The sequence below is a fragment of the Oreochromis niloticus genome, linkage group LG14 (assembly GCF_001858045.2).
Source record: "Oreochromis niloticus isolate F11D_XX linkage group LG14, O_niloticus_UMD_NMBU, whole genome shotgun sequence".
Taxonomy (NCBI): Eukaryota; Metazoa; Chordata; class Actinopteri; order Cichliformes; family Cichlidae; genus Oreochromis; species Oreochromis niloticus.
This window is the reverse complement of record NC_031979.2, coordinates 153,752-174,951: the sequence shown is the minus strand read 5'-3', so window position 1 is coordinate 174,951 and position 21,200 is coordinate 153,752. Positions and strand designations below refer to the sequence as shown.

General features: G+C 39.5%; 1 protein-coding gene across 2 annotated transcripts in view; it reads left to right on the top strand.

Moving 5' to 3' along the window:
- Nucleotides 1-224: 224 nt before the first annotated feature.
- The window catches only part of LOC100699530 (chloride channel protein 2), a 56,770-nt gene continuing 35,794 nt past the window's right edge, over nt 225-21,200 (top strand). Inside the window, exons 1-10 of one of the 2 annotated variants that reach the window (XM_003459762.4) lie at nt 225-294; nt 397-451; nt 6,918-7,047; nt 10,881-11,012; nt 12,318-12,446; nt 13,662-13,795; nt 14,800-14,874; nt 16,473-16,551; nt 17,028-17,153; nt 18,010-18,094. In XM_003459762.4, the coding sequence (XP_003459810.2) occupies nt 401-451; nt 6,918-7,047; nt 10,881-11,012; nt 12,318-12,446; nt 13,662-13,795; nt 14,800-14,874; nt 16,473-16,551; nt 17,028-17,153; nt 18,010-18,094 (941 nt within the window). In that variant the 5' untranslated portion in view covers nt 225-294; nt 397-400. Of the gene's footprint in view, nt 452-6,917; nt 7,048-10,880; nt 11,013-12,317; nt 12,447-13,661; nt 13,796-14,799; nt 14,875-16,472; nt 16,552-17,027; nt 17,154-18,009; nt 18,095-21,200 lie in introns of both variants that reach the window. The other variant, XM_013267378.2, reaches the window with a different exon arrangement.

Sequence of the window (21,200 nt, the reverse complement as noted above, 5' to 3'; positions counted from 1 at the left end):
ATGAATTTGTGATTGTATGTAGAACAAAAACATTAATCTAGATGTCAAAATAACATTAAATTCTTTTTAAGTGAATACAACGAAGAATTAAAGATAAATTTAAAAGAAATGTGAATAAAAAACCATGACAAGTAAGGCATTCATATGGCTTGCCTGACACACCCACCTGAGCTACCGAACCAAAAAGCTCCGCCTCAGTCTTTATATCTTGAGGCTAACTTCAGGCTATAAAAAGAAGGATCAAACTGTAACAAGCGCACACTCTTTAAGTTTGCTTGGTGATCTCCTTTACAAGTAAAGTTAGCTTAATGCTTTAATTATTGAGAACACAGCATTGTTTCATTCGATAGCATTGTTGAGTTTTTCTCTAACTTGCAACCTGTAAATCTCGAGCAGAACCATGGCAGGAGACCGGTCAGATCATCGGGTGCTGCAGTATGAACAAAGTCTTGTAAGTCTTCACTTGTCACCATATGAACTTTGTTCACTTTTCCCACAGTGCGTCTACTTACGAGTAAAACGTGAGTAAAGTGTGATCAAAGCTGGACTAGAGATGTAATGAGTGAATTGTGGTGCGTAACTTATGTAAGTTTATGAAAAAGAAGTATATGCATGTACTTTTTGTCTGTGTGATTCTGACAACTTCTCTGGGTGATTGTATGTTTGAGAAAATATAAGTTTTAAATGATGTTCTACCTCTGGCTTTCAAGTAAAAAGTCTGTGGAGCCATTTTGTCCATTGTTTCAGATTAACTGGTCTTTGATTAACTAGTGAGAGTGAAATGGATCAAAGGCATAACATCCAAAATGGCATAGCCCAGGAGCCAGAAGAAACAAGAGTCCTTCTACATTAGAGAGTATGCATATATCCATAGCATTACCTTAAAATGGACATTAATATCTTTAGGTCTAGGTTCTATCTTCTGAACGAAAAGCCCAACTTTGTTTAAGCAGCATATATTTTTCTTATGAAATTAGTTTTAGCCCTGCAAATATCCCTTTATTTGTTTTTACTTTAATAGATCATCTAAATAATTTGATTGAAATAGGTAATGTTTCTAGAACTGGGTATGCCGTGGAAATACAGTACTTGTACTTCCTAAGCTTGCTTTCTCTCATTTTTGCAAAATACGCATGAACCTGTTGACATCAACTATGCAGCAGTTTCATTTCCAGCAAGTGTCTTACAGCCAACGTTGTTGGTGCGGTGACATTAAAAAAGATGTTTAGCAAACCAAAGCAAAAAAGTGGTTCTCAAAAATGTAAAGAGACAAGAGAGCAGGATGAGGATACCACCAGGTGTATGGATTTGAGCAGTGTTGCAAGGCCCAACGTTACAAAGTTCTGATTGGCAAGCAGTAGCAATCTTTGTGTTTTTGTAAAGGACTAAAACATTGCACCGTTCAGGATGAAAATATGCACTCATATTTTAATACATGCATGTGATATGTCGACAGGCTGGTGAATTGGAAATGACTGTTGAATGAGGAATTCTATAAATCAGTTTGTTTTGTTAGCAAGACTCAACCTGTTTTAGGCTTGTGGTAGCCTATTTGAAGAAGACTGTGTGAGTTTAAGAGCATAAGAGTAAATAAAGGTGTCCCTTCACGCAACCTCTGACTGAGGTGCTGATCAAAAGCTTGAATGATGACAACTGCTATATCTTATTTTTGCTCTTACAGTGTGAATGTGAGTGAGACAGAGAATGAGAGAGAGAATGTAAGATGGCGTGATTGCTCCTGTACAATGTGGCAGAGAGGGGCCCCAAAAAATATCTGCCCGGGCCACAGACACAGTTATGTCACAGAGTTTTTACTGTGGACTTGCTTTTCGGGAGCTGAAAAACAGAAGAAAAAAACACTGTGAACATATTTTCTTTAAAGAGATTTCAAGTTATATAGCTGAGACTGCAGCTACAACACCAATGCCTGCTCATAATTTCACCAAAGCTAATTAAATCTTTGCAAAATGTTTTTGCTGACACTAACACTGTTCACACACACTGTTATGTACTGTAATTTGAAGATTGTCATACACTTTACAGTGGCTTGCAAAAGTATTCGCCCCCCTTGAACTTTCCCACATTTTGTCACATTACAGCCACAAACATGAATCAATTTTATTGGAATTCCAGGTGAAAGACCAATACAAAGTGGTGTACACGTGAGAAGTGGAACGAAAATCATACATGATTTCAAACATTTTTTACAAATAAATAACTGCAAAGTGGGGTGTGCATAATTCAGCCCCCTTTGGTCTGAGTGCAGTCAGGTGCCCATAGACATTGCCTGATGAGTGCTAATGACTAAATAGAGTGCACCTGTGTGTAATCTAATGTCAGTACAAATACAGCTGCTCTGTGACAGTCTCAGAGGTTGTCTAAGAGAATATTGGAAGCAACAACACCATGAAGTCCAAAGAACACACCAGACAGGTCAGCGATAAAGTTATTGAGAAATTTAAAGCAGGCTTAGGCTACAAAAAGATTTCCCAAGCCTTGAACATCCCACGGAGCACTGTTCAAGCCATCATTCAGAAATGGAAGGAGTATGGCACAACTGTAAACCTACCAAGACAAGGCCGTCCACCTAAACTCACAGGCCGAACAAGGAGAGCGCTGATCAGAAATGCAGCCAAGAGGCCCATGGTGACTCTGGACGAGCTGCAGAGATCTACAGCTCAGGTGGGGGAATCTGTCCATAGCACAACTATTAGTCGTGCACTGCACAAAGTTGGCCTTTATGGAAGAGTGGCAAGAAGAAAGCCATTGTTAACAGAAAACCATAAGAAGTCCCGTTTGCAGTTTGCCACAAGCCATGTGGGGGACACAGCAAACATGTGGAAGAAGGTGCTCTGGTCAGATGAGACCAACATGGAACTTTTTGGCCAAAATGCAAAACGCTATGTGTGGCGGAAAACTAACACTGCACATCACTCGAACACACCATCCCCACTGTCAAATATGGTGGTGGCAGCATCATGCTCTGGGGGTGCTTCTCTTCAGCAGGGACAGGGAAGCTGGTCAGAGTTGATGGGAAGATGGATGGAGCCAAATACAGGGCAATCTTGGAAGAAAACCTCTTGGAGTCTGCAAAAGACTTGAGACTGGGGCGGAGGGTCACCTTCCAGCAGGACAACGACCCTAAACATAAAGCCAGGGCAACAATGGAATGGTTTAAAACAAAACATATCCATGTGTTAGAATGGCCCAGTCAAAGTCCAGATCTAAATCCAATCCAGAATCTGTGGCAAGATCTGAAAACTGCTGTTCACAAACGCTGTCCATCTAATCTGACTGAGCTGGAGCTGTTTTGCAAAGAAGAATGGGCAAGGATTTCAGTCTGTAGATGTGCAAAGCTGGTAGAGACATACCCTAAAAGACTGGCAGCTGTAACTGCAGCAAAAGGTGGTTCTACAAAGTATTGACTCAGGGGGCTGAATAATTACGCACACCCCACTTTGCAGTTATTTATTTGTAAAAAATGTTTGGAATCATGTATGATTTTCGTTCCACTTCTCACGTGTACACCACTTTGTATTGGTCTTTCACCTGGAATTCCAATAACATTGATTCATGTTTGTGGCTGTAATGTGACAAAATGTGGAAAAGTTCAAGGGGGCCGAATACTTTTGCAAGCCACTGTATATTATCTGCACTCAAAGGGACTGGATGTTAGTCCATTAGTGCTACTGTGTAGCAAAGCCGGGCACACATCTGGACCTGTTTAGCTAATAATACGCATTTTATATTCAGTACATCATGTGCTTTGCTGCTCACCTGTAAATAAACAAAATAAATACAATGCTAACATAAATTTATTTTCCTAAATTATTTCTTTCTTCAAAAGCCACTTAGGAATCAATGTGCTACTTTTGGAGTGTTTATTACTGCTGCAGTATGTTTATAGAAAAATTAGGAACATCAAATGAACAATGTAAATATGTAACCACATAATAGTAAAAAAAAGAAAAGAAAAGAGTCTTAGCTAGAAGCCAAATCCCTTTCAAATTGTGTCAACTCTGTCTTGTCTTTTAAATGTTTGCCTCTTCTTCACCTCTCCTGCTCTTTTATCACTCTGCGACACACTTAAGTCCCCATTTGCAAGTCGATACCTGTTATAGGCTTCTTCTGCAGATGGGTTTCCAATTATCCAATTCCCAGTTAGTAGTTCACCTTTTCTTTGTAATTAAAAGCACCACTTTATAATCAGTCAGCTGTCAGTTATGCAGAGATCACATTGCAGAATTAATATCAGCTCAGAACAAAATCTACAGTTCCCATCTTTCAGTGAATGTGGACAGTAATGCATTTGCTGTTAGGCTGTCTGCAAGCTTCCTTGCACTGGGAACATTTAGGCTTCTGTACATTACTATAACAATCACTGTTTAAATCAAACTCATCTGTATAAAGATGCATAACTGATTAATCAGGCTATCTGCTGGTAATGTAACTGCTTACACATTTCCTTATTTGCAGACCAGATTCTACAAGTCAATTGTATTCCCCATCCCACATAAGCTTTTTTAACTGTTCAGACATTGCTGATACTAGCACTTATTGCAGGAATTAAAACTAATGCAAGTTAAAGTTACATGCATATTGTTACAAATTTACACTGCAAAGAATTTCAAAAAATCTTAACTAGGTGAATGATACTTGACTATTACTGATTTCCTTATCACATCATTTGATAACAGTTACAGCATAGTTAGCTAACTGGAGCCTCACCTTCTAAGTGTAGAATTTCAGACCCACAGCAAAAACTGCATCGAGTCATTGGTATGAAACAAGATGCCTTACACAGACATTTCCAGGTATAAGACAGGACATTAAGAAATGGTTTATACTCTAAATCGGTCATGTCTACACAATTCCAAATCCATTGAATCAAGTCGCAATTGGCACTCATTTTTCATACATGACTGAGCCTCCTGGAATTTTACTGAACTTAGTAACAAAACTTATGTGGCAATAGCGACTAACCTTGATATAAACAGGACTTGCACGAGATTTCTCAGCTTGTAGTGAGGAGAAAAAGCAGGAGTCAACTTTTTTCCTGACACAAATGTAACAATACACACAATGTGACCTGAGTCAACAAATAAATGTGACTCAAAGCCATTGTTTCTTTGAACTAAATGTCCTGAGTGTGTTTGTGGTTCAAACACACTCATGGATGAATATGTGTGTGTGTGTGTGTGTGTGTGTGTGTGTGTGTGTGTGTGTGTACTATGTTTACATATCTGTGGGGACTATGTGGTTTTAGTGTCAGTGTTACAGTTAGGTTAGGGCTAGGGTTAGGCATTCATTGTTGATGGTTAGGGTTAAGGTAGGTGGGTAAGGAAAGCATTATGTGAATTAGATGTGTTTGACTAAATTACCTGAATTGTCATTATAAATTTCAGGCAACCGTGGTTTGAGCATTATAGACAAATTTGAACATAAGTCAGATCTGTATTTTCAGGACAATGAGTGATCAGCAATATAAAGTACTGTGCAAAGGTCATGATCGATCCTTCATGTTTTTGTTTTTCTGCTTTCTAGGAGCCAGACTGTAACAAATTCAAGGAAAAACATGCTCTGTAATTCAACTACCACAAAATATTTTATAGGAAAATATTTATTATGAGCCTGCTGCATCGTTATGAAATTTATGGTTCTTTGGGGTTCTTAGAGGTTGGATTATTTTTAGCAGAGAAAGCATGTGGGGGAATATTACACAAATAATGATCTAGCTCAGCACACTCAGAACACTCCCTCTCAAAGACTCATCGGTTTACCTGTATATTTTGCCCGTTTCTCCTCTTCTTTTCTCTTTTTTTCTAAACTGAGGACCTGATGGCTTTGACCTTTTCTTGTCCATCTTTCATCAATAATTTTGCACTCTAGTATCAACACCCAACCCCACAACATAAACTATTAGACTAATAGGCCTACACCTTGTATAGGGTCTCTTTTTTTCTGGGATTTCACACAACCCAGGAAAAATAATTAATACACATAATTTACAGCATTATGAATGAAATGTGGTCTATTTGGAAGCAGCCCGCCCCCTCCCCTGTCGACAGGTTGTGTGTGAGACTTCAGCACAGCAGCAGCAGCAGGCGCAGCGAGGGCCCTCGTGCTCACTTTTCACCTATATGTGTGTGATAGAATTTAGAAAACACATTAGTGCAAATTATAAGTCTGTATCATGTCTTCAGTTTTTGTGTTTGTTGTAGGGCTTTCAACGTTAACGTGTTAACGCCGTCATCACGATTAATGTGATTACAATTTTTAACGCAATCAACCTATCTGGAGCGCAGAAGGGACAAACTTTGGACAAACTGCCTGAAATGCATTGACAGAGACATTTCAGAGATTTTGAGTCATTCTGCGCTCCAAATGGTTTAATTGTGTTAAAAATTTTAATAGCGTTAATCATGATAACGGCATTAACGTTGACAGCCGTAGTTTGTTGGTTTATTTTTGTTTAGTTTTGTTTTGCGAGCTGGTTATTAGATGCCGCTCCAGCCAGCCAAAGAATGCCCAGCTGCCCCGCTCTCTCCTTCCTGTGTGGCAAGCAGCAGGCACACCTCACAAACAGAGGGTGCCTTTACTCTTTGCAATAGAAAACTGTTCGGTGCCTAGGCATGATGTCAGGGCAACATGGGTGCGAGCAACTTTTTTTTGCTGATGCCGTCCCCACCATGATGCCACACGATGCCGCCCTGGGCAACGGCTTATGTCGCCCATATCAAAAACCACCACTGCCCCTACGCACGGGGGGCCAAATATGGATTTTTGCAGATGGAAATGAATTCAGACAAGAAATCAGAGCAAAGATACAATTCTGATTTACATCACACAGCCCATTTTGGGACATGTTTAATGTGTTTGTTCTTTGAAAGCTAAATGATGCCGGTGTTTGTTTGCAGATGTATGGGCGCTACACCCAGGAGCTCGGGGTGTATGCCAAAGAGGAGGCCACTCGGCTGAAGGAAAGTGAGAAGAAGGTCAGTCAGCCAAGCCGGACACTGGAACACGACGATGGATGCTGTGCCAAGTGTAAGAGTCAAACCACACAGCCAGCATGGAATATGAAGGACAAGCAGCAAGTGTTATTATTCCTGTTTCTGAAATTAGTGCTTGTTTTGTTATTTTATAGAAAACCTTCTTACCATTTCTAACCATGTGATGGACAAATGCCTATTCACACCACAATGAACAAAATTAGTTTAAAGAAAAAAAGTGCAGTGATACAGATTTTCTAAACCCTATCAAAATTTGGACCTTTTTATCTTTCACAAAAGTGTTCACACAGTCTAAATTCCTGTAGCGGTAGAGAGCAGAGTCACCATAGCAATTTGTATATGGTAGAAATCCACACTGTGTAGCTCGCCATTTGAATATTGGCATTACCACTGAATGAGGCTCAAGACTTAACTGTTCAGGTTTTAATGCTGTTTACTTTTTTGACCTTTGAACTGAGCCTCCTGTAGTACTGAAAACATCACTGAACATGGTCATTTTTTACTGTAGTTTGGCCATTTGCACACTGACTGGATGGCTCTCAGACTGAAACAAAAAAAAACCCCACTGACATCTCTAGTATGGAACATTTCCATTGTTATCAAATATGCATTACATGGTCATATGGGATTTTAAGTGGTAGAAAAACATAAAAGATTAATAAGCAGTCTTTGGCAATGGCACAGCTCAGGGCAATCATTTCTTTTCGTTGTGAGTCCAGTTCAGAGAAAAAATACAAAGAGTACACACTCCATGAATTGCTCAGAATCCAAGCCTTGAGAGAAATTGTTTGAACATTAGCTTTCCGTTAATAATAATAATAGTAATGGGGGCAGGGATAGCTCAGTAGTAAGCCTTGAGAGTAATTGATTGAACATTAGCTTTCCGTTAAAAAGGTAATACTACGATCACTTTGATGTCTCTAAACTAAACCCTGTGCCTTAGGTGTTGCTTGGGAAGCATTGATCTTGCTGAGCAGTTAGATAAAGAAGCTAAACAATATCTGCAGTGTCAGGCAATCATGGCAAAAGCATTCCTTGCAGCGTTTCATACAAATGATCCACTGCCTTTCTTACCTTACTGTTGGTGTTGTCAGGTAGCTACAGTAATGAGATTATGTAGGACTAAATGGGATGCATTAAAGGATAAAACAAACACAAGTGGGAAAGTCTCTGATGTTCAAGCGGAATCTCCAAGGCACACATAGACTGTTAGTTTTAGTCTGAGAATCGACAGCTTTGACAGTTCTAATCATGGTGAAGCTTTAGTGATACAGATGTTTGTCTAAATCCAGTATGTATGGATTGAGTTGGATTTCACGCCCAATTCATTTGAGTCACCTACAGATGAGTTTGAACTCAGGATAAATTTCTGTCAGTGATCATTTCTTAAAAGATAAAATTCTGACTTACAGGCAATCTTCATGTGCAATATTCAACTTGTCCATCCATCCATTCTCTTCCACTTATCCTTGTCAAGGTCGCAGGGGGGCTGGAGCCTATCCCAGCTGTCATAGGATGAGAGGCAGGGTATACCCTGGAGTCTGTCGCAGGCCAAACATAGGCCGACTAACCATTCATACCTAGGGTCAATTAGGAATTACCATTTATTACCAATTACTGTGGGAAGAAGCCGGAGTACTCGAAGGGAACCCACGCAAACACAGGGAGAACATGCAAAATCCATACAAAGGCCCTGACCAGGGAATTCTTGCTGTGAGACAACAGTGCTAAGAACCACGCCACCGTGCTGCCCCTATTCACACCAACCCTATCCGTGTCCTTCTTCAGAGCATCTATGAACCTCCTCTGTGGTCTTGCTCCCGTCCTACTGCATGGCAACTCCATGTTTGTCCAGTATATCCTCTATCCCTCTAAGCATGGCCCGACCATCTCAGCCCAGATTCTCTAACCTTGTCTCCAAACTGCTTAACCTGAGCAGTCTCTCTGTTGTAGTTAATTCTAATCCTGTCCATCCTGCTCACTCCCAAAAAGAACCTAAGCATCTTCAGCTTGGACTCCGGTCTTTTTGTTAGTGCTTCATCTCTGAACCCTACTTCAGAGCAGTTCTCACTACCATCTTGTAAGCTTTGCCTTTCACTCTTTCTACTTGTTTTCTCTCACTTATCTCCACCCACTCCACCCTGCATGCAGTGTCTTCTTAACCTCTTTTTTCATTGTTCATTGCTTTGGATGGTTGAACCCAGGTATTCAAAGTCATCTACTTTCTCTGTTTCTAATGCTTCCAGCTTCACTATTGTCTTCCACTTGCACCCAACTCTCACTAGATCATAATGTTGTATACAAACATCTTAATCCACCTTTCTCCACTCCCCCACACTTATTGCAAAATCCTCCCTCCTGTATATGGCAGTGGAAACCCACCCAACACCTCCTCATCACTTGTGTTCCCTTCACTTCACTTCCATTGTCTCCATCTTTGTAGCCATGTGTCAGTCTATGAAACCAGTTGGTCTTCAATTCTCCTGTCTCTTTCTCTCGCTGCTGATATCACAAACTCCTGCGGTCTCCCAGCACTCACACAGACATTTATGCACACTCAGAATATGCAGCTGTGCCCAAAAAGGTGACCAGAGCTACATTTCTCTGTAATTTTGAAAAGCAACATGTAATGTAGTAGATAAATAATATAGAATCAGTGTGTGGGGAAAGGTTTTAGAGAGCACACGGAGGCATAAACACATCAAAGTGATAACAGAGTGTTCAGTGTGGTTCACAATGACCCTTTACCTGAACATATTTAACTGCAGCTTTCCCCTCTAACGTCTCCTGCATCTTTGACTTTGTCACAGTGTCCCCATTTTAGTTATTTTAAAAGTTTCAAATATCATCAAGGCAACGTACCAGAGAGTGGGCAATTGGATTGTGATACAAGATGCCCTTTACTTCAGTGTGGACTACATTTAACAAATAAGTAACTTGTACAGTTAATGGACTGCTCCTCCATTTAAATGCTCTCAGCCAGCATACACACACACACTTATTATTACCTTCAGTTCTTGATTTGATGAAAGAACAATATGTTTGCAGTGTTGGGAATAACTGTGATTCTGATTACCGGCAGCTGATGCAGGGCAGTTTTCGAAAAGCAAATGAAGGACCTAATAAGTTAGGTTTTGAAATAAATGTTTGACAGGGAATTCTTGGATATGCTTAAATGAAAATGCTGAATGCCATAAAAGTCAGCCACAACATGATTATTTGGCGTATTAAAACATCGGCATTTGTTCTACAAGCTCAAGTGTACAAAGGAAGCAGGGAGATGAAAGCAACGTGTGAGGCTCCACCTGACTGCACTCAATCGTCTTTTTCCTGCAAGTAAGAGAAGGCTGGGAAGAAAGAAAGAAAGAAAGAAAGAAAGAAAGAAAGAAAGAAAGAAAGAAAGAAAGAAAGAAAGAAAGAAAGAAAGAAAGAAAGAAAGAAAGAGAAATGGTTTTCACCAGGAATAGAAACTTCTGGAAATGTCTTCTTTATTTTTACAAAAATTACCCCAAAACAAATTTATAATTACTGAATTTCCCAGAGAAACGCACCTGAGGGATTATTAAAGTTTTATCTAATCTACTTCTTTGTTATTGGGCATGGATGTGTTTATATTTGAGTCAAAGATAAGAAAAATGTGGGATAAATTACAAACTTTTTCATCTCTGGTTTACTAACTTGTAAAATGTTATAGAGGATGAAGCAGTGGTCTTTTGGGCTGACAACGTGTTTATTGCTGTTCAATATTTCAAGAGCTATTGGGATGAAACACAGCTGTTATTGGAAAATGTAGAATAAAGTGATCTGTAATAATCTCTGGGTGCTGTAGTCCTAATGTATTATGGTGTGTTCTTGATATCCCATTAGTCGGCCCATTTCGCTGGCTGAAGTTCCTGATCTCATTGATCGGGGAGGACTGGATCTTCTTCTTCCTGTTGGGGCTCTTCATGGGCCTAACTAGCTGGGCAATGGAACTGGGCATCATCATGCTCCAAAAAGGTGAGGGAGAGACTGGGTTGGTTTTGTTTGTTTGTTTGTTTGTTTTTAAGAATGCAGCATCACTACACACTAACAAAGTGGTAAACCTTGAGACATGCAATCACAACAAGGTGATAGGGATCTTGCGAAGAATACAAACCCAGGGCCCATTTTAATTGATTTGTTTTAGTACAAAATTGTTCTGGGTCCTTGTACCGGCTTCTCTTCCTTTGTCTGAGCCCCCCAATATTGTTGAGCAGATGTTATTATACCTAGACTACCCAACCATACAAAATCTATGTCTGACTTACACTGACACTGGATTGTGTGGCCCCGTGTAGATGCAGTTCTACATAAATATGTAAACAAAGGAGGCAAAAGCGAGGCTGCAGGGCAGGCCCACTAGCACGGCTAAAGAAACAACCACTGTTTCCTGTCCACATTAGATTCATAACCAACAAAATTGACAAACAGAGATACAGATTATAGTTTGTCTGTAAAATATGATATTGTGTTTAATTAAAATTATTAAGTAGACTGAACTCAATTTTTCTCACTTTGTTATTAGAACTCAGTTTAAGAAAGTTACCAGTACTATTTATTCAAAAAAGCAGATCAACTCAGTTTATTTGAGTTCTCTTAACTTAGAAAAACTAAGCTGGAAATTTTGCTTCTCAGTGCAGAAGCATAAAACGATGTATTTTCTGAGAATCCTCAGAAAAATGGACCTGAAGAAGGAGCTGCTGATTGTCTTCTACCACTGCTCCATTGAAAGTGTGCTGACTTACTGCATCTGTGTGTGGTTCTCCAGCTGCACCACGGCGCACAAAAAGGCACTTCAGAGGGTCATTAACATTAGCTTTATCATTAGAGTATCAGCTCAGTAACTCTTTTTTGTATGTTAAAGGTTCTCCAAGGGATAAAAACTAGAAGGTACAGTAGACAGGAATGAAAGAGGTATTTAAAAGTGTAAAAAGGGGGAAAAAAAAGTTTGGTGTAAAGAAGTGAGTAAGTAATGAAGATGAGAGCAAAGGGGACAATAACCAGGGAGGAGAGAGGTGGATAAGGGAATAATAAGTAAGAAAACTGTGCAAACCAGAAAGTGGAAATTAGACACCTGAACTTTTGAAATTCATCAGAAATGTCAAATCTCACAGGTTGAGAAATTCAAATACATTTCTTCAGCTGCGTGTTTTATACTTTCAGAAAGGGAAACTAACCTAGACCTGTCAGTTCCAATTTTGTTATATAGGTCTATAGTCTGTAACTGCACTGTAAATCTGTGAGGACGGTTTTACACATTGGGCCTGGTTTGTGTGTCCACAGGACAGAAGTGGATATATGGTAGACTGGACAGTAATGGGTTCCTGCAGTACCTGGGCTGGGTTGGCTATTCTGTTGCTCTCATCATGTTTTCTGCCGGCTTCACCCAGATCGTCTCCCCGCAGGCTGCTGGTATGTAAACAGATGAGGCAAAAGTACAGACTTTCTTTACTTATGTAGAAGTACAGACACCAATATTTAAAAAAAAAAAAAATACTCCTCAAGTACTGAAAAAAGTTCATTTCTCAAGTAAAAGTGAAAGAGTACTTGATCTCAAATGTATTCAAAGAAAGAAAGTAAAAGTATCTCTTTGAAGGATAATTCTACTAACCATTTTTGTTCAAGGTAACTGAACCTTGTGCTATATTAATATACTGATGAAACAATACTACTATATAAGAATACAAATATTATTCAAAGCTGAATTCTGCTTCCAGTGACTGTGGTTAGTTTGATATGTAAGAAATAAAAAATATATATATATTTTCAGTTGGCCACATGGTGGCGGGTAACTTTGCCTCCACACCTACACAATAAAATAAGAAAATTCAGTGGTTAAAGTGGGATTCAACAGGTGGAGGAACACTACAATCTATGTAGTGTCTCGCCGTATGAAAAGGAATCACAACTGACAATAATTTCTAATGTAAGCTTCAGATTTTATTAGTGTACAGCTGACCGGCTGCTTTTTCTGGATGTACACAATTGAATTCAACAGGATCTTGGCTGATGTCCTTCCCCTACACTGACACTGTACTGCTTCCACTATTTTTATACAAGACATATGGTTTGGTATAAAGTTGGAATTCAGTGACTCTAAGCATCATCATCTTAAATTCAAATTCATCTCTGCTATACTTGATGTAACCTAAATCTAGCTAAAAGACTAGCTAGCAACACATTGTGCGACAAACTGCACACAAGCACTTTTTATTCACGTAAAACTCTCATTGAGATTCATTTTCAAGAGATCACGTGTGTTTGCTGTTGTCTGTTCAACTGATGAATTTGATTTACCTGCCACTTCCCTTCATGGCTCCTCCTCTTCAGTAGAGCTTGCTAGACGCTGAAGTTCTGCAAACACTGTCTCAGTTCTGCCAGAAGATCTCTGAGGCCGGAGCCTTTGCCATAACCTAGTCAATTTGTTAACATTTTGATCAAAGTCAGTTTCATCTTAATGTAATTGTTAAAATTATCCAATAATTACCTAGTACTTTTTCCATTAAAATAAAATCTGTAATTCTTGTCCATTGTTGTTCATTGGTAATGTAAACAATAATCTTTTGTGGTCTAACAGAAAGTTTTGACATTCAGTCAGCTGTAAGAGCCCGTTGTTGTCCCCTACAGGTTCAGGGATTTCGGAAATGAAGACCATTCTACGAGGAGTATTACTGAAAGAATACCTCACCTTCAGGACCTTCGTGGCTAAAGTCATCAGTCTCGCTTTTGCCTTGGGTAGCGGTATGCCCCTTGGCAAAGAGGTAAAATAGATGCATACACACAAATCAGCTGCACACTCTTTAAATGTCTTCATGTACATGTACTATTGTATGTTAGTGTGGGTAGGCGTCCATTTTCTGTGTCTGTCTGCAGTTACCATCCAAACCGTCAAACTGGGAATAATTACTCGGTAGTTTGAAGGATCTAATATTCTGAAAGATAGATGTCTTTATCAGTGAGTTTTTGTGAGGCAAAATCCCATTTAGTTTTGATTTTCAACAAAATTGAAGTTTTGATCCACATTCTACTGTTGTTGACTTGCACGGTTTCAGTGAGTCACAGCATTAAGACACCACCACTAAGAGACAGCCCTTTTAATATGGAATGGCGGCTTTTAAGATATCCAAATAAACAGTAAAGATCACTCAGAAGACGGGCTTACACTCGGACCATAGCTGGTCCTTAGAAACCCACACAGAGTAAATCAAAGCAAAGTGTTGGAACCATTTATGTGAAATCTCTTTTATTTAAATTAGATTTTCACCTGGGATCACTTCTCATATTCTGCAACTGGCATAAAAACTGCAACATGTGTAAAATGTGGAGGAAGACTGTTTTCCTGTGAATATTTACATCCCTTTACCTTTCAATGCAGGTGTTTATCTTTCCTAGGCTAATTTGTGTCTATAATGGGGTAAAGGTGACAATTTCTTAGTGTTTTGCAGCAAAAAGTATTCAGTTGCTAAATAGAGCCTTGCAGGAAAATACTGTTTTGTGACACACTCGCGCATACAAACACTCCTCAAGCCCTTCTGATTGCACACTACTGCAGCAAAATCCTCAGTTTATATTCAGCACAGGCCTGGCAGTGCCTTTTAAACCTAGCATCACATTTTTGTTGCTCTTACTTTCAATCCTGTCAGTTCTACTTTAATGTTCAATGTTCATGTGCACATGCTCAGACTTTCTCACTGTTGACAGACTGTCTCCCAACAAACAGCAGCTAGAGAACCTGTTTTATGCCTTTATTTTTTCCTTCTGTCAGGCTCCCTTTGTACACATCGCCAGTTTGTGTGGAGCTCTCCTCAGCAAGTTGCCTGTGTTTCGAGGAATCTATGAGGTGAGTCTTACATCTTTTTCTTTCTCATGTGATTGAATTCATCTACTGTTGATTTTATTTTTTTAATGCTTTGCAAATGTCCTACACATATTTTTGTCTATAAAAACCAACAGTCATATTTCTATGCAGGCACTAGTGAACTGTCTCAGAGATGTACAATTATGGTTGGAGAGAAACTTATGGATAGAAATTATTTTATTTGGGCGTCCCAACCCGTTTGACGGGTATGACAGTGCTATTGGTCCTTTAGTGTCTTATTGTCAACTGGTTACAAGGAACCTTGGTGTGACTTTTGACTGTGCTTTAAAATTTAATAAACAGATCAGCTCTGTTGTTAAGACAAGTTTCTTTCAACTGAGTCTCCTCAGTAGGGTGAAGGCCTGCCTCCGACCACACGGCTTAGAGACAGTAATTCAGGCTTTCATTTGCTCTCATCTCGATGATTCTAACTCTTTACATGCTGGCTCTAATCAATCTTTACCTCATCACCTCCAAGTCGATCAAAATGCAGAGCTCGCCTTTTCATGGGAAAGAAGCAGTGTGATCATATTGCAGCTATGCTGGCCTCCTTACACTGGCTTTAGTGACTGTTTCTATTTAATGAATACTTTGTGTAACCTTTTGTTGTTTAAAAACATGGTATGTAAATAAACTTTGACTTTTTTCATCGGTCAGTGTACACAGGGGCTACATCCAGAAGCATTTCATATCTATTTCATACTGTTACACTTAAGGAGCACAATATGAAAGAATACAAGCAGCAGTGTGGCTTCCAAAGTTGTGATGAATTTCTGATGATGAGTGAGAAAACATTGTCTGCTTATAAGCTGAAAACTGATTCAGAAGCAATCTATGGTTTGGTGAAGATTTTAGTTATAATTTGCATGCTCTTTGAAGAATAAATTAATCTACAAGTGTTGATCAGCTCCAATGCCTTTTTTGGAACACCACACCACGAGATTCTGACAAATTTGGTAAAACCACAATGACAAAACTGACTAAACACAGGAGAAAACAGAAACACAGACTAGACCTGAGGGAAATAGGAGGACAAGAAAAAGTTAATAACTAACAAGATCAAAATGAAAACATAACCTATGCAAAAGTATATCCAGACTGAAAACAAGAGTAACGTCAAAACAGGTGGGAGAAAAGCCAGGATCATGACAAACAGATGTGCCAAAAACGCTTGATTATGTGGGGGTAAGAAAGTATAACATACTATAGCTATAAACTTGTGTGCAGAACATCAGTTTCATGTTTTATACTTGGACTATGTTAAACTCCATTGTCCCTTTTAAATAAAGAATTTTTCTTATTATTATCATATTTTACAATTTTATTTTTCGAACCTTTTTACCTTCAAAGCAAAGGAAGATACAATTTCATACAGTATATCTTTGAGCAGAGAATTACCACTATTCATAATAAACACTTAAAATGATCTTCCACCTTCTTACAGTTACATTGTAATTGTAGCTAATTTAATGTAGTCTAATCTATTCAATATTGCCTAAATGGTGAGTAGGTTATTTATTTCTGTATTCCACATCTATTTATTCTGAAGCTGAGATGTAATCACTTCTGTGTGATTTCAGAATGAGTCCAGGTACAGAGAGATGCTAGCAGCAGCCTGTGCTGTGGGAGTTGGCTGCGTTCTTGCTGCGCCCGTAGGAGGTGAGGTTCATCAAATGTGACGTGGTAACACTCCGTAGTAAGCTACATCTGTAAACACTGTTAAGGCTTTAAGTTGAGCAGTGTAATATAACATGTAATATGATAAGGTTTATATTGCTGAAATCTGTGGAGCAGTTTCAGTAATGTTTCACAAGCTATCTTGTAATTGAGGGTTTCTTTTTTCATGCCTATGTATCAGTGCCCATTTCTTCAGCTTCAAGATTTTTTTGAGCCTCTCTTGTTAAGTCATGTATATATACAGCTCGCCATGAATTAATGTACCCAAGATGAGCTGGAAGTAAATGACACTGAGATCTGAGTGAAGATGCTGGCTAGCAAATTCAACAGACAAAAGAAAAAATTGTTCTTCAGCATTACACAAGTGCAAGATGGGATTTTGAAAAGTCAGTTTAACTTTCTGAATATTTTAAAAGTCAGTTCCAATGCTCATGCCTTGTGTTGTTTGTGTGTTTCAGGTGTGCTCTTCAGTATTGAAGTAACATTCACATTCTTTGCTGTGAGGAGCTATTGGAGAGGGTTTTTTTCTGTTACCATCGCTGCCTTCTTTTTCAGGGTATTGGCTGTGTGGTACAAAGATGAAGGTATGTTTTTACCAAGTGTTTTAAGGAATTCACAGTGTCACACCTTTTAATACTTTAAAAAAAAAGCATTGATCATTAAATGAAACCTTACTGCTTTCATAGATACAACAGTGCTAATTTATGTTGAATTAAATTGCAGGCTGTTTGCAGTTATGAATTCAGGAAAATGTGGACTCAAAGCTTGTTGGGAGTTACTAACTTTGGTGTGACTTATGAATTCCTAATTTGACAGATGTAGTCTCTTTAAAAAATGTCAATTTAAAAAGTAGTCAAGCACTTAAATCACCAGACCCCTGAACACAGAACGCATAAACAAATGAAGATGTGTCTCCACGTTACTAATACATGTAGCTGTGATTTGTATATTGATAGTATATTTAAGAGAGAAAGTTAAAGTAAACGCAGCAAAATGAATCACAGCGGAGGTGCAAGTTTCAGTTTCTAGAGTTCTTCCCCCATTATTTGTGTAGTATGAAAAAACATGGCTAGGTTTTGAGGTTTGCTCAGTACTTTCTCAATAAACTTCAGCAGGATCATTTTTTATGCATTCACCTAACAAATCATAGATTACCTCATTTGTTTTTGGGACAAGACATACACCACATTCCTGTTGCATCTGAAAGGACATCCATTGTAAAAATCTTCTAAATCAAGCATGGAGAGCTGCTCACTATGCTCAGCCCTACTGAATAAGGGAGGAGCTGAAACTAGCTTTACTCCCCATTTTCCATCAGTTATTCAACATCTGTAATACTTAATTTTATTGCTAAAGTTTGGATACTTGCACCTCGAGGTTTTGATGACTATCTAGTGATACACTAAGTTGTCCTCTTCCTTTTGCTTTCTCTCGCACCAGAGACCGTCACAGCCCTTTTTAGAACCCATTTCCAGGTAGACTTTCCCTTTGACCTCAAGGAGATTCCTGCCTTCGCTTTTCTTGGGTAAGTTTCCATCTTTAAGTCTGAAATGCTAAAATTTGCTTTAAAAATAGTAAAATTGAAAAATACCCACTAGTTCCAACTCATCAGTTAAGCATCAGGAAAAAGATGTGCATACGAAATACTTTTTGCTGACTGAGTTTTTTAGCAATCATTTAAAAGCCATTTGTTCTGACAGATATTCCAACATATTATGATTGCCGCATATATTCTAATATTATTAAGGAGCACTGCTTAAGTAAGTTTGATTCAGTTTTATTTATGTATTCACAACAACAGTCACCTCAAAGTGCTTTATATTATGAGGTAGAGACCCTACATTAACAGAGAGAAAACCCCAGCAATCAGATGACAAGTGCTTGGCAAGGGTGGGAAGAAAAAACGTCCTTTTAACAGGAAGAAACCTCCTGAAGAACAAGTCTCAGAGAGGGGCAGCCATTTCCTGCTGAGTCTTTGGGGGTGAGGGGAGAGCGTAAATTGATGTTGAAGTGACATCTTTTCTAAGTAAATTTGGACGTCCATTTTTGGTCCACTGAAGGGTTTGTTTTGTAATGCCAGGCTTTGACCTTTTTTCACATCTATTATACTTTTAGTGTGACATCAGTAAGACCTCAGTATACGGGCTATTTATAGTCCAAATGTGGTTCCTGTGGACATCTTTTCAACTCAAAACTAAGACTAATTTTAGACGTTTTTTAATATTTCTACATGTATAGGCTCTGTAGTCATGTTTTCAGAGGCATGTTTTCTGTAGGGAAACAGTTATGTATTGAATGCAGAGTGATCAGCATACATTTCCAAGATGGGGCAGGCTGTTCAGCTAAAAGAAAGTGTGGGCCCCCTAGACTTTGTGGATTCCAGAGAGCAGGGGTGCCCAGCGGGGGCGCTGGCCCCAGGGAGGCCAGGGAGGGGCTACTTGCCATGTCCCATGTCTCCATCAAAGGGAAAAGAAGTAACGGTCACTGGGGGGACTCAAACGCAGGACTCCTTGCTCAAAGGAAGAACAGAGGGTTTTATTCACAAACACCAGGTGAAGCGTGTGACAGTGACTCAGTGCTATATACAAGCGTGCAGGAATTAGGGCTCCAGGGAATCCACGGGGAAAAGCAGGGGATCACTCTCACTCCTCTTCAGTCTCTCTTGGCGTCATTTACTCCTCTCTCACACCAGAAACTCCGGACCATGACAAAAGGGTAACATCTCCTGGGTCTAGGTGCGGATTCCCCTTGTGGGGGTGAGGGTACCTGGTATAGAGTATGTTTGGGGAGTGTGATTGTGTGTACAGTGTCCATTTGTCTGTCTTTACGTTGGGTGAGTGCTGAGTATTTGTACATGTGTGCATGAGGGTCGGAATGCACGTTTGTGTCTGTGTGCCTGTTCGTCTGTGTCTATATGTCAGGTCGGGTCTTAGACTCCGCCCTTCTGGCAACATCTCAGGCTCTCCAAGTTATGGGGGCACACTCCCGGTGGTGTGCCTGGCGGAGCCTGGCACCCGTGGCTCGGTCAGGCTCCATCCGGGGGTGGGGGGCTCAGTCCACTCTAGCACAGCTGGCCTCTACTCCGTGGCTGCTGAGTGACCCCTCGTCTGGGGCTCTCCTCAGCTCTTCCCAGGAGGTTGGCACAGATGTCCCTCCTCAGCTCCTCCTTGGGCTCTCACACTCTGGGGCCTCTGGATGTCTGGGGCCTGGATCTCCTCCATGCCTGCTTCATGCCCTGAGGGACGGGGCTATGGCTCCCCACACCCACTAGCAGATCGTTACATGGAGAAACCTTTTGAATACAAGCGCGCTGATCCACACAGGTGTGCACACAGTTGTTCACAGGCACAAATTACACCTTTCTTGGCTGCTATCTCAAAGCACATTGTGTGCTGTCCGTCTTGACTGCTGCACAATAACATTGAAAATTCAGTATTTAATGTTATTTACGCTTAGCTAGGTTAAGTGCTAAGTGGGTTGCAGTGGTGTTGTGTTTAATATGTTGCTCTCTTTTTGCTTGTTTTCTCTTTTTTCATTTTTCTTCTCTCAGCCGGTGATCCAGGTGATTGTTTTTAGTGTCCTCTCTCACTGTCCCTCTTCCCCTGTTTTTCTTTCCTTCCCTCTCTTTATCTCTCCCTGTCCTATCCCCCAGTGATGTCTGTCCCGTCTGTAATAACTTAATAAAATAAAATAAAATAAAATAATAATAACAACTGACGAAAAAGACTAATACAGCAAGGCTGTGATGATCCACTTGGTAAAGTAAATCCGTTGGGTATCTTTCTTGGCCTTCACACAAAAATTCTGACGGCTAAAGAAACAAACAGGACAGGGAAAAAAAAGAAAGAAAGAAAGTGTGCAGCTGCACAGTGGATTAGGAGCAGAAACATCCCCAGCTTCTTACAGCCAGTTTACAAATGTGCACATCGACAAAGACTGTCAATCAGATAGTCAAGGTTATATATACACTTGCAAACTTCTTGTACTTTCTGTCACAACTTCTCTCTGTCCTCCTTCCATCACAAACATTCTCGCTTCCTGTTACACAGCTCTTCACAATAAAACAGGATAACAACCTTACTAAATTAAAAATGAATCATACATAAAGCAAATGCACTTTTAAATGTATTAAACACATTGTACTCCTTTGGCAATGATTACAAATTCTTTCTAAATACTTTAACCATTATTGTTTTACATTTTAACATGGATTTCAATGTGTTTAATATTTATTTATAACATTTTTAACTGGTTTACAAAAATATCAGTTGATTCCAAAACCATAAAGTAATGCTTACCTGTGCCCCGGAAGCACTGTTGCTGTCCTCCATCTTCAAAATGTATTACCCTTCCAGGACCTGAAGCTCAGTAAGGCGCCCCTCTGACAGCCAAACACAGTCAAGTGAGGGAACTTGAGCGCAGGATGCACAAAGATAAAACTTTTAGATATTTTGGTTTACAATTCAGTTCACAACTGCGCAGTCTGATTTATAGGTACAAAATATTTATGACCAGAATTTGAGCCCATATGAAGAAAAAAAACAAAAACAAAATCACACAATGTATTAGTTTTTCCAAAAATATATAAACTGAATTTTAAAAACTTACATTTTCTAATAGACACTTTTCAA